Source organism: Ammospiza caudacuta, chromosome 20, assembly GCF_027887145.1.
Source record: "Ammospiza caudacuta isolate bAmmCau1 chromosome 20, bAmmCau1.pri, whole genome shotgun sequence".
NCBI lineage: Eukaryota > Metazoa > Chordata > Aves > Passeriformes > Passerellidae > Ammospiza > Ammospiza caudacuta.
In genome coordinates, this window is record NC_080612.1 from 5371036 (window position 1) to 5398278 (window position 27243).

The window sequence follows — 27243 nt, forward strand, 5'->3', positions numbered from 1 at the left end:
TCACAACTCTGTCTCTTGGCTTCTCACTTGTCAGGAGCTTTCTGTGGTCATCTTCCAATGCACTGATTTCCTTTAAGACCCTGATTAGATTTTCATAAAGCAACTTTTTAGTTTAAAGGAGTGTTCTCAGTGCCATGAGAATATTCTCTTTGTCTGTTCTGTTTCTTCACTTTTGATTCCTGGTACAGGATTCTTTCATTTTTGTTTGAAACTTCTAGGCTGCATTTTTAAATAAAACTTAACATCCTTCCCACTTGTGGAGAGGGGTTAAAAAGGGTCTGTTTGAATAATTTGCACAAATCATGCTACCTAAAGTATCACAGTGAATTTAGGCTACTAAAATAACTCTTTAATTTGCAGCTACTTTGGAAACTTGGAAGGCTGTGGTGCTGAGCTGCACAAAGAGATTCGAGAGTCCTACTATCAGCTTGTTTTGTTCCTGGTAAATTCTGTGAAGGGATTCAGTACAATTAATGACAGGTACAGTACATTGCTTGCTTTATTTATGTGATTTTTTTTTTTGCATTCCTCCACACCTCCTCCTTTGTAATTTATTCTTTGTCATTCAATGTCTTCATTAATTTTGTCTTTACTTTCCATTATTTACAGAACTAAATGAGGAACTTTGATCTTGTGATCAAAAATGCCAAGTTGGCTTTTTATTAGGAAATAAAGGAAAGCACAACAACTTACCAGTGTTAAAAACTTGACTTACTGCATTTTGTAGTTACAATTCTGCAGTGTGTCTCTGAACTTAGTAGTAAAATACTAGAAATAGCAAATTTATCATGGAATACTTGGGCAAGGGTAATGCCACAAGAAACATGGTAATCTGCAGCCATGCTTTAAAGTTAAAACTCATATTTTGGCAACATTCTGGTTAGATTTCGGAGGACTTATAGCCAGGTGTCCGAGAAAAATTTAATGGCTATAATGTCAGTGTCTCTGACAATAACTTTCAAGTCCTTTGTTCAGTTTCAAGTGAAAATGTCAAAAAGGTTTCAAACAGAATAAATTCCTGCAAATGCAAATAAATGCAAATAAGAGCAGAGACAAAACCTCTTTCTAATGCTCAGACAACACCATTGGCTTGATCTTAACTGAATCCAGAAGGAAAACTGTCTTTCTTTCAAATTCCATCGTTTGTACTTGATAAATTGTGTAAGTTGAATACTTTGATAAACCTGAGTTCCTGCCACAGAGTTCCTTTAATGCACAGTAAAGCCTGAAAATCAGTGTGTAGGGATTTTTCTACCCTTCCTCTCCCCACGCAATTTCGACTCTGGGTCTTTCAACTTTAGGTCACCTTTAGAACTGTCACATTTTAATGTCTTTTGTTTTTATTTAGGTCATTGCTTCCTGCCTTATCCTGTGTGCAGACAGCTCTCCTGCACCTCTTGGACATGAGCTGGGAGCCCAGTGATCTTTCCTTCTTTGTTGAGATTCAGCTACCACAGCTCCTCATGACAACATCACAGGAGAACATCAGTATCCATGACAGTGTCATTTGGTGAGTCAGGAGCAATGCAGCTTTCTCATGCTGCTAAATATTGATTCCATTTTGCCCAGGAGGGTTCCTGAACTTCCTGCTGGAACAAGCAGTAAGGGGACTATTAACAAGTATGGCATAATTCTGGTCAGTATCCAAGGATTTATCTGAAATATTTCAATTTTCTTTTGCTGTATTCAGCAAAAAAGTCAAAATTTTAGTATTGAAATTTCAGTATTTCAATAGTTTTTGCAAAAACTATTGGAATTTAGTATTCAGCCTGATTACTGCTGGAACACTTTGCTTGTTTAGCAGTGTAGCAGGAGGTATATAATACTGTTTATTGCCTTGATGAATGTCAAATGTTTTTAACACCTTCATTTGGCAATTTTATAGTAATTGTACTTGTACAAATGTGAAGGCCAAACTTGAGCAAATGTGAAGGCCAGAAAATCTTAAAACATCTGATCTGTCAGCATTCCAAAAGCTGTTTTGTAAGAGTAGATTTTCCTGATTTTTGCATTATGGTCCCCACATGTATTTAAGAACATGTCACAGAAGCAAGAAGCAGGTGTCTGTATGGTCGTTTATTAACTGAGTGAATGGGATTTCTCACAATTCTGTTTTCATTAGCATGTCACAGCACTTTGTTCTTCATTAAAAAGTAAAGCTTTATTAAAGGGAAGCCTGATAGCATTCAACCTTAATTTTAAGCTTGCTTTTCTTTTAGTCAGTGGAGTGAAGAAGATGAAATTGCAGACTACAAGCAAAACTGTGAATGGATGGATGAATGTCAGGATGTAATGTTTGAGACCTGGTATGAAAAGATAGCTCAAGCTGACCCAGAGAAACAGAGAAAGGTGACCTCATGTTTTGTATTTTTACCTGCAGAAGGGATAAATAAGAGACCTTTAAAAGCCTAAATGGCAGAAAGGAATCTGGTTTATTATTAATTTTCATTAGCTGGATCTCTGTAGACTTTCAAGAGTCTAAAATGATTAAAATATCCCGATTCATTTTTGGCAGGGGAAATGTTCTGCTTTGTGTCTGAAGCTTTGTGAAAGTCAGAAAACAATACTCAAGTAAATTGTTTTGGTTTATTTCTGTAGATGCACATGTTTGTGGCTCGTTACTGTGACCTGTTGAACGTAGACATTTCCTGTGATGGCTGTGATGAAATCGCGCCGTGGCATCGGTACCGCTGCCTGCAGTGCAATGACATGGATCTGTGCAAAACCTGTTTCCTTGGTAAGCACCACTAAATAACCCCTCAAAACCCTCTATCTGAAGCCAAAACAGTATCTTGGAAGTTATTGTCTTGGCTTGAAAAGGCAGGTGTGTGCTAAGGAAGGTAGGAGTCTTCCTTGAAATGGAAAATGTAAATTGTAAACCCCCTCCCCCTGAATTATTATAATTTTGAAATTAAGGGGCTCTCAGGCAAAGATATGGGAATAGGAATAACAGTTCTTTACTAGGGAAGAAAATAAAAATAGAAAAATGTAATAATACAAAACAACCCTGTCAGAGCAGTCCCTGCCCCTGTGTGTCAGGGGGTGTCCCAGCCCCATCCCAGGGGGGCTCAGCCCTCCTGCAGTGCCAGCTGTGGCTCTGCTGCAGCAGGGATCCTGCACAAGGGGGGAGTTTTCCTCTGCAGCTCCAGGGCTGCTGCAGATGGGCCTGGGCTCCCTCTGGCCATGCAGGGCAGCAGAAAGCTGCTCCTCTGGCAGTGCAGGGGGCAAAGGCTGCTGTGCTGTGCCAGGCTCAGATTGGATCCAGGCAGGAATGCTTGGCTCCTCCCCTGGGCGGAGCATCTCCCCATGGGATGCTGGCATTGGATCAGCCCTGCAGGGACACTCAGTGGCCATGGACAGCAGAGATCTGCTGGAGGGAGGGTTGGCTGTGGCAGAGATAAAGAAACAACTGCCCCATGGACAGCAGAGAACTGCCCCAGCTCTGACAGATGGGGATAGAACACACACCCCAACTCACATCTTGGAACCCAGGACAATTAGACACAAAATAAAGTCAAACACTTTTCTCCTGGGTTCTTTACAAATGTTTAACTGTTCTTTCCCTAGTATGAATGTGAACTTGAAATTAGGAAAGGTCTTTTGTCAAAAAGATTTACAGGGAAGTCTTTCTTTGCAGGTGGAGTTAAACCTGAAGGACATGAGGATGACCATGAAATGGTGAATATGGAATATGCCTGTGATCACTGCCAAGGAGTTATCATAGGTCGGAGAATGAACTGCAACGTTTGTGATGACTTTGACCTTTGCTATGGATGCTATCATGCAAAGAAATACTCTGACAGGTATTAAAAATGTGATTTACTTTTCCCCATGTGGCAGAAAGACAATATTTAGTAGCTAAATACAGTCAGTCATTCACATGGTGCTTCCTATAAAGCTGTGTCTGACACCAGAACATCTCCTTGGTGTCCTTTGGAGAAACAAAGATAGGTTCACTTGGGCAAAAATGTCTGGAAACTTGCCTCAACCTCTGAAGTCACTTGGTAGCAGTTGTTTTCTGGATATGGCTGAAAAGCTGCAGAAGGAACTACCAGTCCTGTATGACAAGACAGAAGAGACAATCCCTACTGTGGAAAACAACAATTTCTTTGCTATCATGCAAAGAAATACTCTGATAGGTATTAAAAATTTTATGACCTCTGGTGTCAAGCACTGTGGCTACAAGCCTTTCCCACAAATTTATAGCTCCTTGGAGAGAAGGAAAAGGTATTGGCAGGGCACATTTCAATAGCACAGCAATTAAAAATCTTCAATGACACACATGCTTCTCATGCCAGTAAGAAACCTATTGCAGTATCAGCTTCTAGACAACACCCTACCCATGCAAAGTCTTCCCTCTTCAACCATTCTACACTCGTTTCATTTGTGGAAAGATTAATACATAAAGCAAGAAATTGCTGTGCTATTGAAAGCAATGGGTTTTAAGTGTTTTCCTCTGAAGGTATTTTGTGTTGACTGACTGACTGACTGACTGTGTTGATTAGCAAAAAACCAAAAGCTGCATTCCTAAATGTGTCCCTTGTCCTTGCAGCCACCTGCCCACCCACAGCATCACGGTGTACCCCATGGTGACCATCCGCATCAGCGACCGCCAGCGCCTCATCCAGCCCTATGTCCACAACTACTCCTGGCTGCTCTTTGCTGCCCTGACCCTCTACAGTGCAGACCTGGCAAACGGGGAGGAAGTAGAAGGAGAGAAACTGGATCCTCAGGTCCTCAGTCATGCCAGGGTTCTGCAGCATCAGTGCATTCAGCTCATTGGGGACTGCCTGATGAAAGCGCAGCACGGAAAAGGTGAGTCAGCTCTGAACAATGCTTTCTACAAGTGTCACAAATGGCTGTGGTTACTGACTTGAAAGTTTCCAAAGGAAAGGGGAAGCTACTGTGTACTTCACTGAGAATAACTGTTTATGTAGAAAGCAAATGTAGAACAAGTGTCGTTCAGGGTCGCTGGAACATGGAAAATAGAGTACTTGAGAAAACTAATTTTATGCTAACATAAACATTGGACACAACTTGGCAAGTCTCTGGATGTTTTTTTTTCCATCTTAGCTGTTGTAAAGGGATCAGTCAATACAGCTTCATCTTCTTTTAGTAATGTATCACTGACAGCTGAAGGACAGCAAATGACTTGGTGGAGAAAGTTTTTTGTTCTGCATCTCATGGGAAGAGGTTTTAAACTGTGTTTGTGGTATAAATTTCTGGCAGTGGTGTTCATTTGTCTGGAAATTGGGGGTTCTGTGAACAAAGACCTACTACAGAAAATAGGGTTATACAATAGGGTCCTATTTTGAATGTATCAAAATTTTTAGACTAAAATTCAAATAAGTTTTCTGGTAGTTTTTGGGAGCAGTCTAATACAACTGAAATACCACCACCACCAATAATCTGTTACTCATTAATTAATCTGTTTACAATATACAGTTCTGTTTTGCAAGTGGTCAGAATATTGAAAAATAAAACAAACGTCATTTGTTATTCATAATTTCCACTCTACTGTTTTCTTAAATTAAGACCTCTGCCCCAATGGCATCTTTGAGGTGGAAGATGTCACCATCTGTCCATCACTAGTATTCAGTGGAACTGCATAATTATATGAGCTTGATAGAAAATATGTTTTTGATTAAGTTAATGTTCAAAAGAATTGTTAAGAAGTTTGCAGTTCTCTTTTAAAGTGTTTAAGTTCTGCTTTTTATCTGTCTTGCCACTCAACAGCTAAATAACTTTCATAACTTTTTTGCTTCCAGGACTGAAAAATTTAGCTCTCCTCTGCATGTTACCAGAAGATGAGTCCATCTCAGAGAAGGGCACTGTTTCAGGCAGTCCTCCCACAGAGAGTGCTCCAAAAAGTCACCCTGGGGATAGAGCAGGGAGGGGAAGAGATGAGAAATGCAGCCCAGGCTCGTTGGTGCATCGCAGTGTGAGTAGCTGTTACCTCCAGACCCCTGATATCACACATGTGATCTGATATTAAATGTCTTCAGGTGCTTAAACACCCTATTCTGAATGTGGGATGGAAATAAGGAATATTAATTATTCCATTTGTGGGTAAAAATTGGGGGGGAAAGGACACAGTTGTTTTTTTCATTAGATCTGGCTGATCAAAAACTTCTTGTTCTGAACTGATTTTGACAAAAGTGTTGCAGGAAAGAGCCTGTCTTGTCCTTTGTGAAAGGGCTGTCATTTCTCTTGCTTGAGTATTAATATGAGTTTCCTACAATTTAATACAGTCTTTAAAACTATTACAGTGTAATAATTCTATGTAGGGAGATATGAGCAAAATAAAAGAACATAATTTAATTGTACGGAAACTTAAAACATGAATACATCAAGAAATTCTTCCAGTAGAAGGTTTTGATACTCAAAGAAAAATGTTTGTCAAGTGCAGATGACTGAATTCTTTCCATGCTTGTTCCTGCAGGTATTACATTTTGTTTTAATCTTTTAATACTTCTGGTTTATTTTTAGGGGAAAGGAGATACTCGCAAGGAAATCCAGTCCCCTGCAGAAGATAAAGCAGGAAAACAAGAAATTGAAACCAAAGCTGTCTCTGCAAAGAAAGCTGCTGTGAGACAAGAGTCAGACTTGACTGTGGATGGGAATGTTCCTGCAACAGGTAAAAAATAATTTCTCATTTTCCCTGTCACAGAAATATCTACTCATCTGCAAACAAACAGCTGTCCTTTTTATTCCTAATCCAGTTTTGCATATTTTCAAATGTCTGCGTTGTGAAAACCTGCCAGACATTGCTTTGAGCCAATGCCTTGCAGTCTGTTTAAAGGAGTCTGGAAATCAGAGTTGATTTCCACAAGTATTTATCCATGTATGGAGATAATAGTCCCTGTTGATCTAACACAACACTTGTGTGTTCTGATGCACTTGGAGCAAAAAATAAGTGTCTTATCCTGTTAAAGATTGGGATTGTAAGAATTTTGAAAGTTAAATGGATCTGTCCAGCACTGTCCTATATATATTTTACTAGATGGTATAAATTTCTTTACCTTCTCTTTCTATACACTTTTATAAAGACTTCATTTTCAAATTGTAAAAATTCTTTTTTATAATTTCTATAATTTCATTGGATTATAAAAATTAAGCTATCACTTATTTATTTTATTTTTTATGTCTCTCAGGGGATTTTCTTATTTTGTTTTTATTTACAAAGCAGGTGACTCCATCTCAGAGGATTCAACCCCAAAACCAACAGAGAAGGTTTTAATACCTAGCCAGGAACAAGTTTTTGCTGAATGCTCTCAGAAGAGGATTTTGGGGTTGCTGGCAGCTATGTTACCACCTTTCAAATCAGTTAGTTCTTTTTACTTCCATCTGGGTTTTTTTCTATGTGCACAAATAACATGAATAAAATTCATAGGAATTAACTGTGGGGTATGGACCCATGTTGCTTACATTTTATGAAATGTGAATTAGAATGTGTTCAGACATTGACAGCACTAAGGAATGTAAGAGCTTGTTCCTGGGTGGGGGGAGAGGGAAGGGAACTTTAATGTATCTGTGAAGTAGAGTCTTAGCTGTTAAGCATAGTTTAATCTATGGTCATGTTAGTGATTTTTTTATCATAGTCACATTAACAGGCCAATAACCAAATAGGAATGTAGCTTCTAATTCCTTCTGTCCCATTTGAAAGACCTTCAGAACAGAAGCTTTTGCATGTGCTGACTTTGACTAAAATTCTTGTTTTCTTTCCCTGCCTCACTGAGATTTTTCTCTCTCCACAGGGCTCCACAATGTCTCTGATCAACCTAGAACAAATACTTCCACTGATGTTTCATGTTGTAATCTCAAATGCTGGCCACCTGAATGAGACTTATCATTTAACCTTGGGACTCCTGGGCCAGTTAATCCTCAGGCTAATGCCTGCAGAAGTGGATGCTGCTGTGACTAAAATCCTTTCAGCCAAACATAATTTGTTTGTACCAGGAGATGGGTCTGCAGTGCCAGAAGGATGGAAGACAACTCATCTTCTGTTCAGTCTGGGAGCTGTGTGTTTAGACAGGTGCTTCTTACCTTAACCCAATCAGTTAATCTCTGCTGAAAAGTAATTTTTTTTTCATGTATGCCTTGTTCATAGAGGCTTTTTAATAAGAAGGTAATTAAACTTGTACTCTGGTCATGGAAAGGGCTTAGCATCTGCAGCCTTTGTTGCAGTGGGAATTTTAATTTCCTTCCAGGGAAGGCTGGCTGCTGAAGAGTGGCCTAATTTCCTGTGCTTACCTCCACAGCATGTCAGGGAGGAGGAAGTGAGGTTTGGAAACTACAAGGAAAGCCAAAACTACAGTCCTTTACTTTTTCTGTGACACTCATTCTCTCACATTGTTACAAATCTCTTGTGTAACTTGGGAAAGGAGGAGGGTGTGTCACATAACTATCACCAGTGCTGGCTTCTGGATCTGGCTCTTCTATGCAAGAGTATTTGAGAGAGAGGTTTTTTTATAGTAATATTGCACTGGAAACAGCAGAGAAGGACAGATTTGGAAGATCCTGAGAGAGTTTTTAAGCATTCTGAGATTAATGTCATGCCTGTTAAATGTGACTTATTTTTTATTGTAATTGTGTTTTAGAGGAAAGCTTCATAAACAATTAGAAAAGCATATGAAATTATTTTCATAATTTTTAAATTTATGAAAAGCTTACAAAATTTAAGAATATCCAGAGCATAAGCTGAGGGAAAGGATTTTCTCAAAAACTAGCTTTAGTGTAAGAGACCAGACTGACTTTAGTGTAAGAGACCCGTCCCTGTAGGTTGTGTGATTCCAAGAGTGAGCAGGTGGTCATGTAATGGGAAATAAACCTCTTGCTGCCATGCAAACAGAAACTTCTGAGTTCTAAACTAAAATTCAGAGTTAGCCGTGGCAATGCTCAGGCACACTTGATTTGGGATCTTATTCTCAGAAAGCAGAATAATATTTATGCTCTATAGAAAACAAAGCAGAATTCATGTGTCAGCTGGCATGAAAGCCTCGAGTATTTGGAAAATCATTTCTTTAACAATTTGAAAGCTGCAGCTGTGACAGATCAGCAGTGCTATGCTGTTTTGAGGAGGAATAGCCTCAGGTAAGCTGCATTCAGCCCTCCTAACACAGCCTGCTCTTGCTTTGCAGCCGGGTGGGGCTGGACTGGGCGAGCTCCATGGCCGACATCCTGCGCGCCCTGAACTCCTCAGCACAGTGGCACCATGTCATTGCTGCCTTCACTGACCACTGCATTAAACAGCTGCCCTTCCAGCTGAAGCACACCAACATCTTCACTTTGCTGGTGCTGGTTGGCTTTCCTGAGGTAAGTGGTCTGGCAGTCTTAAAGGAAACAGAATTGGTTAAAGATTTTAGGTGTCTCTAAATATACACATTCCATCAGTTGGAGACAACCTTTATAAACTCTCAAAACCTGATGTGTGTGGTGTATTCTGGGGTTCCCCATGGCAGGAAGGAATGAATGTGACTCCATGTTCTTAGAAGGCTAATTTATTATTTTATGATATTATAGTATACTATAGTATATTGTAGTATAGTATATTATAGTATAGAATGCTATACTAAAGCTATACTAAAGAATAGAGAAAGGATACTGACAGAAGGCTTAACAAGTTAATTAAAAAGTCACAACTCTCTGCTCAGAGTCCAACACAACTGGCTGTGATTGGTCATTAAGTCAAAACAATTCACATGTTGGATAAACAATCTCCAAACCACATTCCAAAGCAGCAAAACACAGGAGAAGCAAATGAGATAATATTGTTTTTCTTTTTCTCTGAGGCTTCTCAGCTTCCCAGGAGAAGAATCCTGGGCAAGGGGATTTTTCCAGAAAACATGACAGTGACAGATGTGTGTCAGAGTTCACATCTTTCCTGTAGTGCATAATTAACAGTGATCTAATGAAGAATAATGAGCTGGTTTTGCCTGGCATTTCTTTGGATGCTGCTTATAACTGCTACAAGCAAACCAGCTTCATTTGTTTCAGTATCTAAAAGGACTTCTGTACAAGCAAAACAATCCATTCTCCATCTTGATGTTCATAACTGATACAATGCCTATGTAACATTAAGTTGGTTATTGTAGGCATTTGTTTTATAGTCTTGAACTTCCATTTTCTAAAGAGCAGCAAATACCAGGCATCAAGCAGTGGTTCAGCTAAAAAATACAATAGCAAAAATAAGCAATACAATAAAATACAGTAGCAAGAATAAGTAATACAATGAAATACAATAGCAAGAATAAGCAAATGTAACCAATAGAAGACATGGCTGTGTATTTGTAAATTAATATTCCAAATGCTAACTGCATTTCTGCTGCTGTTCCAGGTGCTGTGTATGGGCACTCGTTCTGTGTACATGGACAATGCTAATGAGCCTCACAATGTGATCATCCTGAAGCACTTCACTGAGAAAAACAGGGCTGTGGTTGTGGACATCAAAACCCGAAAGAGAAAAACAGGTTCTGTGACATTTTTGTTTTATCAGAGAATCACAGAGTATTTCCTTACAGTTTGTTAAAAGCAAATGTTAACCACACCACTGAGCAGAGTTTGAAATCCATTATTAGTAAGTTGTCTGATTTTCTGCTCACAGGTTACCAGATTCTGCTTGCATGTCATTGCCAAATTGTGAAGCTTCTGCAGAAATTATTTTAATTATTTTTATTCAGAAAAGGATTTAGAAAGCTGTTGAGACCTTTCTGTTGATTGAGAAATCTCAGAAGCAGGCTTTTGATGAAGATAAAGCAGTTGTTTAAAGACTTGTGTTTAAAGTAGTGCTTGTGTGTTATCCTTTAAAAACCTATGCTTAATGTTTTAGAACAATTGCTAATTATAAAACAGCTTGGATATCCCTAAAATTTCAAAAAGATCATAAAAAAATCAAAAAAGATAAATTTATTTATTAATTAATATAAATAATATAATTATATATAAACAAAATATATAGAATATATTGATTAATATATATTTATATATTTGTATACTTTCAATATAGAATATATTTAATATGCCAAAAATTTCATACTATTTAATATTGAATGTATATTTAACATTTAATTAATATATACATTTTATATATACATTTATAACATTTAATTAACATTTAATTTAATATATATTTAACATTTCAATTTAATATTTAATATATATTTTTATATAACAAATCAGTTGGGTTTTTAGGAGCAAGGGCTTTTCATGACCTAATGTAGTGAAGTTAATAAAGCAAAGGTTGTTCTAAGATTTGACTACTGAAGTTGTGTAAAAGACATTTGGAAAAATCAACAGACTAAACCACTTTTTGATATTCAAGGAAGATTTGAATATAAAAGCTCTTCTTTTTGTTTAACTGTTGACATTTTAAACAGTAAGATCAGCAATATTTATTTCATCATATCAATTGTAGGTCAGAATTTTCCCCATTTTAGTTGTAAAATACATCATGAGCTGCTGTGCTGCTAATAATGCAAATATGTGCTGTTGCCAGAAGCGACCTGGGGATTTTTAACTTTCAGTAAAAAATGAAATACTTTCTTGACTGTTCAGGGAATCTGAGATAATTTTTGTATTAGACCTTTTTTAGAATATAATTGATGTAAGGATGTCTCAACCTCCTCATATCTACTAAGAGATGACTCTACACCATTTTGATGTGAACCAAGTAAATTATGGTTTTTTCTCTCTTGTAGTGAAAGACTATCAGTTAATTCAGAAATGTGGGCAGGAGGGCAGTGATTCCCAGACCCAGCTGAGGCAGTACCTGCAGCACTTTGTCCTCATCTCCACCCACCTCCTGCAGACCAGCATGGACAGCAGCTATGCTGAGGCAGTGGAGACAACCTGGGTCCTGTCACTGGCTCTGAAGGGGCTCTACAGAACTCTGAAGGTACCTGACACAGAATATGATAAAAAACCAAAAATTCGTGTTCTACCCTGTGCTGCAGGAACTTGGGTATTGACTGAGCCCACTGGGGAATCACCACAAGGGCATTTCTGTCCCAGCTGGATCCTTTATTCCCAGTCTGTAGGGGGTTGGAAATGTTGCTGGGCTTTAAATGGCTTTTGTGAGTCTGAGCTGTAAGTTGTTTTGATTCTGCTCTGTGGGGGCCAGCCATTCAGGAGAGCTCAGGAAGAATTTCCTAGAGATAAGTCAGCTTCACTCCATAAAATGTTTTCTCACTCCTGAAGTATTTGAAGAGGAAATTTTTCTTTTTTTTTTTTTTTTTCCCTTTTTTTCCCCATTTTTTCACTATTTCCTTTTCCCCTTCCCTTTTCCCCTTCCCTTTTCCCCTTCCCTTTTCCCCTTCCCTTTTCCCCTTCCCTTTTCCCCTTCCCTTTTCCCCTTCCCTTTTCCCCTTCCCTTTTCCCCTTCCCTTTTTCTTTTTTCCTGAGTTACTACTCTGTGCACATCACAGATGATACCCTTAGGGGATTTGCAATGGGGATTTTTATTTTAGGGAAATGCAAGGAAAAGATTCCCAGTGTAATTCATCTGGGCAGGAAATTCACCCAAGGCTGTGTGACAAAGCCTCTCAAGCACTGTGATGCATTGTTCCTTTTTTAGTTATTTATTTTAATGTGTGTGTGTCTGTGTGTGCAGATTCATGGCTTTAAGGAGATCCAGTCTGCCTTTCTTCAGTCTGGTTTACTCAAACTCCTGGTGAAGAAGTGTAGCAAAGGAACTGGCTTCAGTAAGACTTGGCTTCTCCGAGACCTGGAGGTAAGAAAAGTGACAGTTTGTAAAAAGTCAGGCTTCACACAGTGGCATGAGAGGTTATGGCAGTACCCTGCCCTCCTGGGGACTCAGGATTATCCCTAATTAATCTCTAAACCAATGTTCACTTAACTGTATCCCTTAATCTGCCTCTTCTGCCCATCATAATCCTCTGGATAACAGACTAAATTCTTTAAAGCAGGAGCTGATTTTCACTAATGTGATTTTATTTGGAAAACAATTTGCAGGATGAGACATTACTCACCTACTCAGATTGTTTTATGGATTTTATTTAGACTGGTCTTGAGAATTCCATTCTTCAATTTAGAAAATAATCTCAAAGAAAAGCATGACTTGCACAAGGTTTTGCTGCAGTGCAGATGGGGAGATCAATGCACACGTGGGCATATTCTTTCCCAGTGGTTGTTTATTGCTGAAAGATAAGTGTGGTTCAACTGTTAGTTATGTTTTATCTTAGGCAGGAGTTGTGTTAGTTCATCTTTAGGACTATGGAGAAGCCAAAGGGATGTTTTCAAAGGAGCAGGGTGTGTAGGGGCATCACTGGCATTTTGTGATGGTCACCTTTGCTCTGGTTTTGTCTTGGAATCTTCAAATCTTTGTTGTACTGAAATGGTTAAATAATTACTTTCTCGACTTCCTTTGCACTTTCAGCTAATCACTGAAGTTGTCTTTGCAGCATCATGGAAGGTGTAACTCATTAGTGAAGTGGGAAATGGTTTTGGTTTGTGTTTTGGGGTTGGTTTTTTATTTTTAGGTGTGCTTCCTTATAAAATAGCATTTGTTAAGCACTGTTCAGGTCTGATAATGTTCCTCTAAGATGCTGATTGCAAATAAACTCCTAATACCTGCAGCTGTCACACCATATGTTACCTTTTTTTCTGTGCAGATTTTGTCAATAATGCTGTATTCCTCAAAGCAAGACATCAGTTCCCTGGCTGAGCAGGAGGATACTGAACTGGAAGACAGGGAACAAGATCAGGATGTGGAGCAGCCTGTTGTTGGTCCTGTTGACTTAGAGCAGAACAAACTTGATCCTCTGGAGGGCCTGGATGAAGCCACCAAAATTTGCTTCTTGGTATTTAAATTAATTTACCTCCTTTTGGGTAAATGGGCATTTGCTAGTTGCATAAAACATTTGGTGATTCATGTGGTTGTTTTCCTTCTAAATTTATAGAGTATGGGTCTATGTGATTGCAATGCATCATTCTTTAATGAAAATAAAATAGATCTACAGTAATGAATGCTACAAAATCATTATACTGTGTTATACTAAATTGCTTCTCATTATTGTTAATCCAGATGCTAAGTTCATTAATTCTCTACCTCATTCTTAAAGAAATTCAGTCTTTCTTTTCCTCCTCTGATGTATTTTTGGGGTTTTTTAAATTTCTTTTTGCTCCTTGCTCAGATGACACATGATGCACTTAATGCACCTCTCCACATTCTTCGAGCCATGTATGAGCTGCAGATGAAAAGAACTGAATCTTTTTTCCTGGAAGTTCAAAAGAGGTATGTGAAGTTCTGGGTCCAGCAGAGAAAGTGGTGGGTGAAAATCTAAAATCCTCTCAGTGCTGGATAGAAATTCTTCCAAGGATAAGATTTAGTTTTCATGTGTGAAAAAGTAAGGAAATAAACTCTGCTAAGTTGTATTTATGGAAGCAAGTCACCATCCTCTGAAACACATCACATGCTCCCATATGAAGTTCCACTGTGGCTCTAAATTCTGTGCACTGAGTCGAGTCAAGAGCTCACATGTGGCTTCTGGTACTCAGAGATCTCACAGAGACACCATGTTCTCACAGAAATGAGTGATTTTTGTAACATTTAAATCCTTTGGCTTGTTAGAACAGGGGAACAGTTAACATGACAAAAATAGACAGAGCTTAATCTTTCCAAAACAGAAGGTGGGAAGATTTAATTTGCATTTAATTGCCCTAATTGAGTTTGCATTACTTTGGAAACACATTTGTGTATTTTTGATTTCTTTGCCTGTGTGAAGGTTTGATGGGGATGTGATCACAACGGATGAGAGGATCCGGACCCTGGCTCAGAAGTGGCAGCCCAGCAAACGCCTGAGGCTGGAGGAGCAGAGCTCCAAGGCAGTGGATACAGACATGATCATCTTGCCCTGTTTGGTATGGACACCTCTACAAACAGCAACAGCTGGAAAATAATCAATTCTGGCATTCATGCCTGCGATTTTTTTTATATATATCTGAAATAATCTGTTATCAATGTTTTATGTCAAAATTAATAAGCAAGTATTTCTTCCTTGTTATTTCTTCCTTAAGGAAGTGAAAAAACTTGATTCCCACATCAGGAGAACAAATTGTGATTGCAGGCTGTAATTTCCTCCCCTTACCCAAGAGAGATTGTATCTCATTGCTGTAAGCCTATGCCCTGCTACTGTTTTAGCATATCATTGTTATCTTAAATTCAGAAGAAATAGGAAGCAATGAATTTATCTTGTAAAGTAGACACTGCACTTGCAAGCTTTGGGTTTTGTATTGAATTACAGGGTCCCACAGCTCTGCTTTATTTTGAGGGCTCACTCCTGGCCATGAGGTGTCACCAGCACAGCTGTTTATCAGTTGCATAGCAAAGGGGAAGAAGCTTCCTGAAGCAGTTTCACATAATTAAAAGAAAAAAATAGACCTTTCAACAGCTTATACAGAGGCTGTGAAATACCCACGCCTGGAAATTGTCCAAACTTAACTGGACAAAGCCCTGATTTTGAAGTTATCTCAGCCTTAAGTCAAATTTGGAGCAAGTGATCTCCAAAAGTTCCTCCCAGTTGCCTCATTTTAGGGCACTTGGTAGCTTTACCTCTGTAGGTGAGCTTCAGTTAACACTAATTCTGGTTAGAATTCTGCCTGCTATTTCCACAAATGCATCAGTGTGTGTAGACATAAACAATGTTTCTCAGGAAATCTGTAGCTGTGTCAGATATCCTACATTTGTGGGGTTTTTTCACAAATTCATTTATAAATTCAGCTTGCAATTTTTCCAGTCAGATATCCAAACATAAGGCAATAAATTATTAACAGCCTGTTTTCAAACTTGCATTTCTCTTCTTGCAGTCCAAGCCTGTACTGTGTGATAAAGCAACAGAAGAAACCAATCCTGTAGCCCAGAAACTCATCACCAACACAGAGAGTGACCTGCAGCTGAGCTACGCCAAGCAGCGCCGCACCAAGAGCTCCATCCTCCTGCACAAGGAGCTGGACTCCAGGAGTAAAAAGGCTGTCAGGGACTACCTGTACCGTGTCAATGAGGCTATTGCAGTTCTCTATGCCAGGCATGTGCTGGCATCCTTGTTAGCTGAGTGGCCTGATGATGTGGCAATAAATGAGGAAATCCTAGATCTCAGTGGCCCAGCCCATATGACATACATCCTGGACATGCTGATGCAGCTAGAGGAGAAGCAGCTATGGGAAAAAGTAAGTGGATTTCACTTAGGATTTCACTTAGACATGTGAACAAAACCTGTGCCCACATGCCATGAGACTCTGACTAACAGGAATACATGCAGTTCCTTTTTGCAACGAAATTGAAACTCAGAAATTTAAATTAGTTCTGAAAAACCAGTTGGAATCTGTCAGTCTTGATGTGCTGATCTTGTTAAGAGAAAATGAAAAGATAGCTGTGTAGAGAGAACTCTTTCAGTTATGAAAGAGAAACTGGTAAAATAGGCAGTCTGGTTTGAAAATAGACAATATAGATGGTAATCTAGAGAAATTGGTAAAATTGGCAGCGCCTTTTAAAAGCTGCTGTTTTCTTAGATCTCAATGTCTATATTGTAATACCTGCTACTCCACTGATGAGCTGCTGGTGGAAGTGATCTCGGAATTACAATAGAATGTTTTAATGAAAATGTCAGCTCAAGGCTTCACAGCAGTCAAAGCAAATCAAGTGCTGGGAATCTTCAAAAAGGGAATGAAAAATAAAGCAGAAGTCATTGATATGCCACTGAACCAATGCTATGCACTCTTTTGAACTGCAGTGACTCCCTCATCTCCTTAAAAAATTAAAATAAGGTGCAGTACAACTGGAAGAGGCCTAAAAAAGAATGGCAGGGATTATTACAGCCATAAAATAATTTCAGTATGAGGAACCAACTGGTTTTCTTCCTTCTGGATCTTTCCCCTGTGAGGCATTGAGGGAGAGGGAGCAATGGAAAAGTCTGTTCATCTTTCTCTGTAGGTTTAAAGCAGTAAATAGCATGCAAAAGTTTAGAGCCAGTATTATTCACTGGCCCTCCCAGTAAGAAAACAAAGGAGTGTCAGATTAAGGTAATAAGTGGCAGGTCCAAAACAAACCAAAAGAACAGGCTCTTGACACAGTAAGTCATGGAAATTGTTGCCCCAGGGTGTTTTTATGGGTTCAGAAAAGGGCAGGATGAACTGATAGAATAAAATCCATTAAGGCATATTAAATGTAAAAGCCTAGCCTTTGTCTTAGGCTGTTCTGTATGTGCAGAGTGCATTCAGGAAACTGCTGCATGCTGCTTTGTTTTTGAAACTCCTTTTCCCAAGAAATCAGTTTTTGGCAGATTTGAAGATGAACCTGCTGGCCTGAGCTGGTGGATTACATTTTGTAGGAGGAGTTGGGAGATGGTAGATGAAGACATGGCCTCAATAAGTTACTCTGATGATATGAACGGGCCTCAAGAATTCCTGGATTCAGGGCTTTTATGCCCTGTTATAAAAATAAGAAAAAGGGAGACTCAGGTGGTTCTGAATTCTGTTTAGTATGTCCTGATAGATTAAAGGACATTTTTTGATAGTTTTAAATGTACAGCACTTGCATCTGCTGCTTTCAAAACTTCAGCCATCTCGTTGATACTTTATAATTTCTTCTTATGCACAGAGTTGTACTTTTTTGGTTTTTGAAGGCTGAAATATAGACATGTTCTATTAAAATCAAAACCTGTAGGTATAGAAGGCAAAGGTGCCTGTTTAGTTTGTTAACAAAGTTGTTTATCTCACTTGATTACAGCTTTAGTTTCCTGTTAATTACTTCATGGATTAGCCTTGTGTGAGGAGACATGGCCAATATCTGTCATGTTTTTATCAAATAAAGAATGAAAAGTCTAGAACAGAAGACAGAGTGAAATCTTTTGTGCTTATGGAGATGACACTTGCAGGCATAATTTCTGCATTTATCTTGCTGGTACCTTGATTCCCTGTTCCAAAATACTGTGTGGCTGGACATGACTCGTGTCAGCCATCAGAATGTACAGCTGTAAATGTTCTTTTGACAGTAAATTATATTTCCATGACATTTCTCCCCCCAGATTCTGCAGAAGGTGCTGCATGGGTGCAAGGAGAGCATGCTGGGAACCATGGCCCTGACAGCCTGTCAGTTCATGGAGGAGCCAGGGATGGCTGTGCAGATGAGGGAATCTCAGCATCCTTACAACAACAACACCAACTTTGAGGTAGGGCAGGCAGGGCTTACAGGCATCACTTGATGCTGGAATCACCCAGGGGTGGAGCAGAAGCCTCTCAGAGTTCACAGGGGTATCTGTGGGACTGAATTCTGTGCTTGAAGCACCTGTGAAGTCTGGTCAGTCTTCCTTGGAAAAGGCTGATGTCAGATAGCTCAGGCCTTGTCCTGCAAAGAAATGTGTTCAATCAAGCACTTTAATGGAATTCTAATTCAATCCCATGAAAAGTGCATAACTTACATGGTTTTACTGTGCATGTATTTCAAGCAGATCAGATTTGTAAATGGTTTCAAGGCCTTAATAATCAAATGTTTCTACCCTTCCTTCCAAAGATTTGTTTCAGTTGGCCTCTTCCAGTTGGCCCTTGTGCTGTTAGATGAACAGCACAAACAATTCCCTGTCACAAACAATTTCTGACTTTCTTCTCTTGATACTGTTTGATAGCATTTTCCTGATATGGTTTGGTAAGTAATTATTGCCTCTGGGCAGTCTTGGGATTTTTAATTTCCCTGCTGCTCTGACTCCTCTGATTTTCATTTTTAAAATGCATATAACCCCTTAGGTTCTGGCAGTGAGATCAATATCAGCAACAATTACTGCTTTTAAAAAAGGAAAGCATTGCTGGCAATTCATTTTACAGGCTTAACAGCTTATGTGAACAATAGGCCATGCTTTACATTTGTTAAATTAGCTCAGGGTAAAAATATCAAAGTAAAAAACTCACAGAGATGCTGTAATATTTTTTATATCTCCCTTGTTCATATAGTGAAAGTTCAGTGGGCTGTGGGCAGTGCAGTGTGCCAGCACACAAAGCTGCTGTGTTTATTTCTCAGGATAAAGTTCACATTCCTGGTGCTATCTACCTCTCCATCAAGTTTGACTCTCAGTGTAACACAGAGGAGGGCTGTGATGAGCTGCTCATGTCCAGCAGCAGCGACTTCCAGCAGGACCGGCACAGCTTCAGTGGCTCCCCCCAGAAATGGACTGACTTCGAGCTTCCAGGTGAGCAGGGCTGCTCCAAGGGCATGCAGGATACTGCTGGGGCTCCTGAGAGAAACTCCTGATGAGTTAAATGTCCTGAGATGTGCAGGGAAAAAGCCAATCCTTTCCTTGTCCCACTCTGTTTGCTCTGACGTGCTGCTCTTGCATTTGTTTCTGCAAAGTGCCTTATCTGTTGTTGTGCTGTGACCTTTTCTTTCCACCACTCACTCAAAGCATGCACTCAGCTACTGGAAACAAATTTGATCTTGATTGTGTTCCAACACAGTCCTTGTTCTGCACGATATTCACTGACATTGTTTATGCCTTGTCTTACTTTCCACAGGAAGCATGTTTTTTTTTTATTTAAAAAAAGAAAAGATATGCTTATCTTTGTGCTCTGCTGCTGCTCTGAGCAAAGAGAGGCAGTGCCAGCACCTTGGCTCCAGCTGGTGCCACAGAGCACAGCTGGAAAAAACCCAAGGTTTGACTGCCAGCTGCACTCTGGATTCTCTAACACATTTGTGAGAGCACAGTGAGAAGCAAATGCCAGGGAGCTCAAGGACTGCACAGTCCCTGCTTCTGATTTTAACCTGGTTTAACCCACTGAGCACTGAGCACTGCAGGAAGCTCTTGACTTCAAGGACTGGCAGCACCTGTAAAGAGATTTAGGAGCTTTCTTAGCAAACCTGTTTGGGTTACAAGTGCTGGTTTTGGGTTACAAGTGCTGGTTTTGGGTTACAAGTGCTGGTTTTGGGTTGCAAGGTACTGGTTAAAAGCAGATGTGTGTTCTCTAGAAATATTTTAGATTTTTTGTGAACTTCTATCTGTCTTCTTTTTCATCCCTAATAGTTGCTGAGGTTTGCCAAGGAGCTGAACTTCGAAGCTCATTGTTTAGAGCAGCTTTGGCTGTGAAACTTGAGTTTCACCTTGTGAAAATTCATTTACAACCAAGGCTGTCTGGATTAAGGCTCTTGGTTCCAGCAGGTTTTAGCTGAAACCAGACATTTGAAGGCTTCTGGGCTTTTTATTTAATTGAAGGGCTTTCTTTTAGGAGTAGGAGAGAACACTGTCTCCATTTCATGATAAAAAGGGAAATTCTTTTATAGATATTTCATTTTAAATCCTAAAAAATGTTTTCAAAATTTTTCTTGTTCATGCAACTTTGAAAATTCTGCTTCCCAATGAAACCTAACCTGCTTGTCCCAGGGTGACAGGCTTTTCCATGGGGCAGGAAGTTACTTTAAGTTTTAACAGCTCTAGTATTATAGAGCACAATAGATAAGAAGATGTTTTCTGTAGTGTTACAGCCAACTACCAGGATTTATCTCTGAAGGTGAAGATGCCACAATGGCAAAAACCTTTTAAATGTTTTTTGCCTGATTGTAAAGTGGCCAAATATTTTGATAGTCCTTCTATTAAAAGTGATTAAGTTTGTTTTCTTCCTTGGAGTAGAAATGGTCATTTTAATTTTTTGACAATACTTTCAAATATTTTAAACCTTTTGTTTAATGAATTTAAGTGTTGTTGCAAAGAACTTGGCCGCCTGTGTAGGGGTTCTTGTTTCATAAATCATAACTGATCCAGTAACACAATTGGAAAAGTGAAGTTACATGTAGAGAATATGGAGTTACTTTAATTTCCTATATTTAGTTGTCAAAAATGTAAAAGACATTATCCTTCCTATCCAGTATCTTTAGACAGGGGAAATTATTGTGGGTTTTGCTTCAGCCTCCTCTTTTTGTGCTTCATAGTTACCAAAAAATAAAAGACCACCTCCCTTAAATGAAGACATCTAGTATTAATTAATTTCAGATTTTTCATTTAAGTTGTATTTGAGATGGCACAACTAACTCAGAAGATAATGTTGGCTTTCTTCCTTCCCTGCACACAGGAGACACACTCTACTACAGATTTACTTCTGACATGAGCAACACTGAGTGGGGTTATAAGTTTACAGTGACAGCAGGTCATCTGGGCAGGTTTCAGACAGGTAAGAGATGCTCAGAATGTATTGAAAAGGGTATTTTTTAGTCATTTTGCTGAACTTTGAGAGACCTGTGGTTATCCCTTTTCCTTGAGTTAGAGTTTGCATTCAGTGTCTTGGAAATAACATGATCAGTTTTTCATGTGATCAGTTATAACCTGATCAGTTCAAGTTGGAACTCAACTGATGTCTCTTATTTCCTGTGATTTTGGGGTAGAAACACAAAATCTTCACAGAGACTTGGAGATTACAATTATAATAATGTAATTTGCATGCAAAATCTCATTATATGATAGTAATTACACAGAGTATTTAGTAAACACTCCAAGATGCCATAATTGGAAACAGAAATAATGATAATTGCATTTTTCCAAAGTGGTTGTCCTCTAAAATAGGATGGTTCTGGGTCTAATTTTTAGCATAGGAGGTTTTGTTAGTTTATTTCAGAGTTTAAATATTTTTAATGAAATTGAGGTTGATGGATTATTTGCTATTAGCAAAACTCTACTGCATGTCATAATAGGGAGGGCCTCTGTTTTTTTGCCTTATTTGGGCAAAAATTTAATTTTGGATATGATTCTTTCCAATTTTTCTGTAAGTTTTGCCTTAGGAAAGAGTTGCCATGTCAAGATGTAATTTAGAGTTATCTCAGATTTTTGTTTGCTATTTTAATCCAATATTTCTGGCTTGCAATACTTGACTATATGAACAAAACGTGTCCCTACAAAACTGAACAGCTGTTTGAATTTTCTTTTTTTTTTTTTTCCCAGGGTTTGAAATTCTGAAGCAGATGCTGTGTGAGGAGAGGGTGATTCCTCACCTGCCCCTGGCCAGGATCTGGGAGTGGCAGGTGGGAGTGGCGTGTCGGCAGACGGGGCACCAGCGCCTCAAGGCCATCCACCTGCTCCTGAAGATAGTGCAGTGCAGCAGCCAGGGGTGAGTGCACACCCTGCACCAAAAAGGCACTAAACTGATGCTATTTTGAAGCAAAAAAACCCCCTGTGATTTGAAGCTGGTTTTCTTAATTTGTCTGTTGGATGTAAATTACAATGCTTGATAGCTTTGATATAATTTCTGCTCTGATAGCAGGAATGTTTTACTCTCTCTTCTTTCTTGGCCTTTAAAGAAGTCTAATGAATTAAAATATAATTATAAAGAAAAAAAAATTCATCACAATGAATTAAAATGTCATCATAAAGGAAAAAAAAATCATCACAAAGCTCAAGGCCATCCACCTGCTCCTGAAGGTAGTGCAGTGCAGCAGCCAGGGGTGAGTGCACTGCCCCACACCCTGCACCAAAAATGCACTAAACTGAAGCAAAAAAAAAAAAATCCCTGTGGTTTGAAGCAGATTTTCTTAATTTGTCTGTCCAATATAATTTGCAGTGCTTGATAGCTTTGATATCATTTCTGCTTTGATAGCAGGAATGTTTTACTCTCTCTTTGCTGGCCTTTAAAGAAGTCTAATGAATTAAAATGTCATTATAAAGGAAAAAAAAAATCACAAATCAGGACAAAGGTAGATTTTAAGTCATCTTCTAGAAATTTATTCTCTTTGTAGTAGTTATGCTGCAGATTTAAGGTAAGGATGAAATAATAAGCTGGTGAAGTGATGATCTGATTCTCTGTAAAGTAAACAGCTTCTAAATTATTATTTTTAGTTGTACCACTAAGTCTGTAATTGAGTTTTAGAAGAGATATGTGTCCTTAAGCTTATGTAGGTATGGCATGAGTATTTTTAGATTCAAGATCATTTAGCAAAGTGGGTTTTTGTATTGTTAACTGTTACAAATGAATGGTTTTGTTCTCTTAAATTTGATTTGGTTTGGCTTCCCCTCTCCAATCCCAGAAATGGTCATGGTGGTTACTCACTATTGCATCCCAATTTCATTTAAATTACTTTTTTCTCAGGGACTGTGACCTCACCTTGTTGAAGCCACTTTGGCAGCTCTTCACACACATGGAAAACAACTCATGTCACGACTCAGCCAAGCCTGGTATTCTCCTTCCTCTTCATCGAGCACTGGCAGAACTCTTCTTTGTGACAGAAAACAGAGTTACTGTAAGCAGCTCCTGTTTCTATCCCTCCTTTCCTCAGTGCTGGGAATGACAGAGTTTTACACTAAATTCATTTTCCTTTATCCCTCAGAGCTACAGAAACATTAACAACTTTCACTTGGCAGCAAGTTGTAATTAGAGGGGAATTCTGTTACCATATCCATCATTGGACTTTAAGTGATAGTCATGACTATTAAGGCCCTAAAGCCACTGTTTATTCTGAGAGCAATTCTGGTTTAATAATTAATTTAGAGGTATTTGCATGTGGTTTTTGTAGAGTTGGTTTTGAACTTTTAACATGAATAGTGTCATGAGCTCATTTCTGTGATCACAAACTGTGCTCCAGTTTGGGAGAGTCTGGTGTGCAGTTCTGATACCTTTGGTTCTTAGGGACTCTAATAATCAGCATTTTGATGTTAATTAGTAGAATATCACCTTATTAGAAACATTGGTGTTCATTGCATGTTTTCTGGCTGCAGGAGCTTGGATCTCTACAGGAGTATTTGCTTGCCTTAAATACTGAAGATCATCTTCATCGCTGCACAGCACAGGTAGGATTGCACACCCCAGGGCTGGGAGGCTCTGGGATCTTTGTGGCAGACCCTGGATGTTGTCTCATGGCCCACTGGAGTTTATAAAAGAGATATTGATGTATTTGGTCATTACAGTACCTTAACAGGCCTCTGGAAGTTGTGAGTGGGCTATGCACAAATGCTTTTCTAGGATATTGGGAAGAAATTCTTCCCATGAGGATAGGGAGACCCTGGCACAGGGCTCCCAAAGCAGCTGTGGCTGCCCCATCCCTGGAAATGTCCAAAGCCAGGTTGGACAGGGCTTGGAGCACACTGGGATAGTGGAAGGTGTCCCTGCCCATGGCAGGGGTGGAATGAAGTTATCTTTAAGATCCCTCCCAGCCCAAACCAGTCCATGATTCTAGATTTCTATTTCTGTTCAGTTTCATACGATTTCTTTACACTTTGAGCTTGAGGAGAATATTTTGTGTGACTTTGTTTTTCCTTTTCTCTTGTAGGCCCTGAAAAACATTGCTGCTATCAGCCTTGCCATTAACTATCCAAACAAATCAACAAGTTTCTGGAATGTTTAATACTGGCTGAGGCCGGAGTGCATGGGATAGAGTAGTTTGTCCATAGGACATGGGAACAAACATCTTAACTCCATTCAGGAGAAGTTCCTTCAGCTTCAGTGTATGAGCACTCTGCAGCCTTTCTTCCTTCCTTCCACCTTGATGTAGAATTTGTAAAAGTAACAGCTCACTTCAATGAAAAAGCACATCCTGAAGTAACTCATGCGTCCTACAGTTATGTATGCACATATTGTAGCATGTTAGAGTAAACAGAACAATATTGTTTTTTATTCAGAGGAAGTAAGGGAAAGAAAGTAGCTGAAGTATGAGAATGCAAGGCCCCCACGTTTGTATTGTCTGCTCCTGAGGAAACTTGATCCATCAAAGGTGTCAGCTTCAGAAAATAGTGCTGAACTTGGGGTGATGCCATCAGCAGCATCTGTTGTACATCTGCTGAGTGAAACAGGCAAAGGAGAATCTGGTGCCTGCTGCAGCAATGGTCCGTGATGAATCCTGTCATTTTTGCTTTGGAGGCTACTTCCCAAGGAAAAGGATTTCAATTCTTACCAAACTACAGGTTGTAAAACAAATTGTGGGTTATTTGCAAAGCAGCTGAAGGATTCCAGTTTGACAGCATCCTCGTGCAAGAGCTTTATGTTTCTCCTGTTCTTTGGGTCACCTGTTCTTACCTTGCTTTATCTCCAGTGCATTATTCCAAATAACCCATTATTGTAGTGCAGAGAGCCAAGGCTGGCCTTCAGTCACAAGGCAGTGGTGGTATGAAGACCTGAAGAACTTACATGTTTCTGAAAAATCACATCTTTACAAGAAATTATGAGAAGAATTTTTTTTCCTTCAGTTATTTTGATATCAGTGGTTTAGGAGGTCCTTCTTGGCAATGTTGGGAACCCAGACTCCCAGCACTCAGGGTGGGGTTAATGATCAATCCACTCTTATCTTTCAGAGCAATAACCACATTTCTCTTACTGAACATGGAATTAATTGCAGACCTTCTATGCTGCAATAAATTGGCTTTCTTCCTGCACAGCTGTATTGGTTATTCCCTTTGCAAAGAGTTAAAAAGAACACAGAGATTTGGGGGTGTATTTTGTGCACCATTGCACAGTTTGTAGAGCTGGTCTTGTCAATTATAAATTCAGATTGCTTTTAATGCTAAATATTTTCTTCTTTGCTTCTTCACCCCAACACTGGAGAATGGAAAAAAAGGCAGCCAAAGGCTCTAATAGTAACTGAATGCAAGTTGTGTGAAGCAGTGGCTCTGTCAGAAGGAAATGTATTTATTGACCCTGCTTGTCCAAAATTTGAGTGGTGCCCAAATACCAGTGCACAGGAGCCCTGCTTTGAGGAGTGTCCTCTGAACTGATGTTCTCAGCTGGGGCTGGAGTTTAAGGGTGGCCCAATCTCCCTCTGAGAGGGAAACATGCAGTAATACATCCCTTGCATTTTTTTATGGCCTCTTGTGCTGTAGAGTTTTGTTTTGACTTCTGTTCAGCCAAGTGCTTGAATCAGAATGGGATTATTCTGCTTGAAAGACTTAAAGCTGAAGACCAAGAAGCACCATGCTTTCAGGAATGGAGTGGCCAGGATTCAGAAGTGTAGTATTTGTGAAAGACTGAAAGGGAGCAGAGAGATGCTGCTCTGAAAGGCCTCCTTGAGCATCAGGAGTTGATTTCCTTAAAGACATCAGGATGGGAAGAGAATTACCAGGATTGTGGTGTACCTTTAATGCACAGATCAAGGTGTTTGAGTCTGCAGCCTCCCTGTCAGGGATCCACCTGCTTCACTCCTCATTGCTGGGACAGATCCTGGCCTGGGGAGCTGCTCCACCAAAAGGAAATGTTCCTAAACTGATGTAGGGAGTCATGTGGATGGCACAGGTTGGGAATTGCTTCTCTGGAGCAGGAGGACTTCCTTTTCACTGCCTCCATGGGCACCCATGGCTGAGGAATCATGGATCTGCACTGGGCTGCTGTGCTGGCATCTGCCCATCAGTCAAAGAAGGATTTTTCTTTTCTCACATCAGGGATGAAGACTGTAAATAAACCATTCACAGAACCTGTCACAGCTCTGTCACAGTCACTTTTTTTCTGTTGGACTGTCCTTTTGCTTTCTGGATGAAGACATGAGGCTGCAAGGATGACACAGGAGTGGCCAGAATTCCTTGCTAGGCATTACCACTCAACTTACTCTACCAGCAGTGACTGCCCTCATGAGTCAGTCATCTTGCCCTGAAGGAACTGTCTAGGAACAGTGTCCACTAAATATAATTTCTACCCACTAGATGGAACTGAAGGACTGTGACCTGAGTTGACACTGAATCTGTTGCTGCCTTATAACTCAAATCATTAATTATGGATTTTTTAACAGATGAGAAACACTGATTATTTTTTTCCTTCTGGTAGCTCTAAAGAAAGAGGAATAGAATACCAATAATGAATATTCATGATTAATCACGTTTTAAAAATTATGCAGAAGTTCCAAGTGGATGTGAATGATGCTATTGAATTGTATAAAACTGTCTGGAAAACAGGTATGCTGAAAAAAATGTGCCTAATATAAGAAAAACTAAAAAAGTTGTCCTGCCTGAATCACCTATGATGTGTTTAAAACAAATCATATTGTTCCTAATGATACATTTGACTTGCTTTCATTAAACACTTAAAAACGAGAGTTTTATAATTTCTTTTCTTACGGGTTTACTACTTTGCAATTTTTATCAGTTGTTTAAAATATATCAGACCTTTAGATTTATTCCAGTTCAGTTCAACATGTAAAAAGAAAGCTACAGATGTGGGTAAAATATGCAAATGAAGAGAAATATATTGTAAAAATTCTATAAAATCAAAAAAAGTACAACACGGTGTCTGTTTTTTGTTTGTTTTTCTCCTCTCCTCACTGAATGTTTAATGCTGGAGTTTGTAGTG

The 27243-nt window shown here is 39.2% G+C and overlaps 1 protein-coding gene across 1 annotated transcript in view; it reads left to right on the forward strand.

Moving 5' to 3' along the window:
• ZZEF1 (zinc finger ZZ-type and EF-hand domain containing 1) overlaps nt 1–26987 on the forward strand; it is a 60471-nt gene extending 33484 nt beyond the window's left edge. Inside the window, exons 31-55 of the mRNA XM_058817616.1 lie at nt 361–480; nt 1349–1510; nt 2220–2349; nt 2599–2737; nt 3638–3803; nt 4553–4815; nt 5769–5941; nt 6490–6637; nt 7187–7326; nt 7758–8035; nt 9141–9315; nt 10337–10469; nt 11697–11893; nt 12608–12727; nt 13629–13817; nt 14151–14251; nt 14742–14877; nt 15823–16182; nt 18039–18182; nt 19025–19193; nt 21064–21162; nt 21927–22092; nt 23068–23218; nt 23694–23765; nt 24245–26987. Coding sequence (XP_058673599.1) covers nt 361–480; nt 1349–1510; nt 2220–2349; nt 2599–2737; nt 3638–3803; nt 4553–4815; nt 5769–5941; nt 6490–6637; nt 7187–7326; nt 7758–8035; nt 9141–9315; nt 10337–10469; nt 11697–11893; nt 12608–12727; nt 13629–13817; nt 14151–14251; nt 14742–14877; nt 15823–16182; nt 18039–18182; nt 19025–19193; nt 21064–21162; nt 21927–22092; nt 23068–23218; nt 23694–23765; nt 24245–24319 — 4006 coding nt within the window. The 3' untranslated portion in view covers nt 24320–26987. The remainder of the gene's footprint in view (nt 1–360; nt 481–1348; nt 1511–2219; nt 2350–2598; nt 2738–3637; nt 3804–4552; nt 4816–5768; nt 5942–6489; nt 6638–7186; nt 7327–7757; nt 8036–9140; nt 9316–10336; nt 10470–11696; nt 11894–12607; nt 12728–13628; nt 13818–14150; nt 14252–14741; nt 14878–15822; nt 16183–18038; nt 18183–19024; nt 19194–21063; nt 21163–21926; nt 22093–23067; nt 23219–23693; nt 23766–24244) is intronic.
• The last annotated feature ends 256 nt before the right edge of the window (nt 26988–27243 follow it).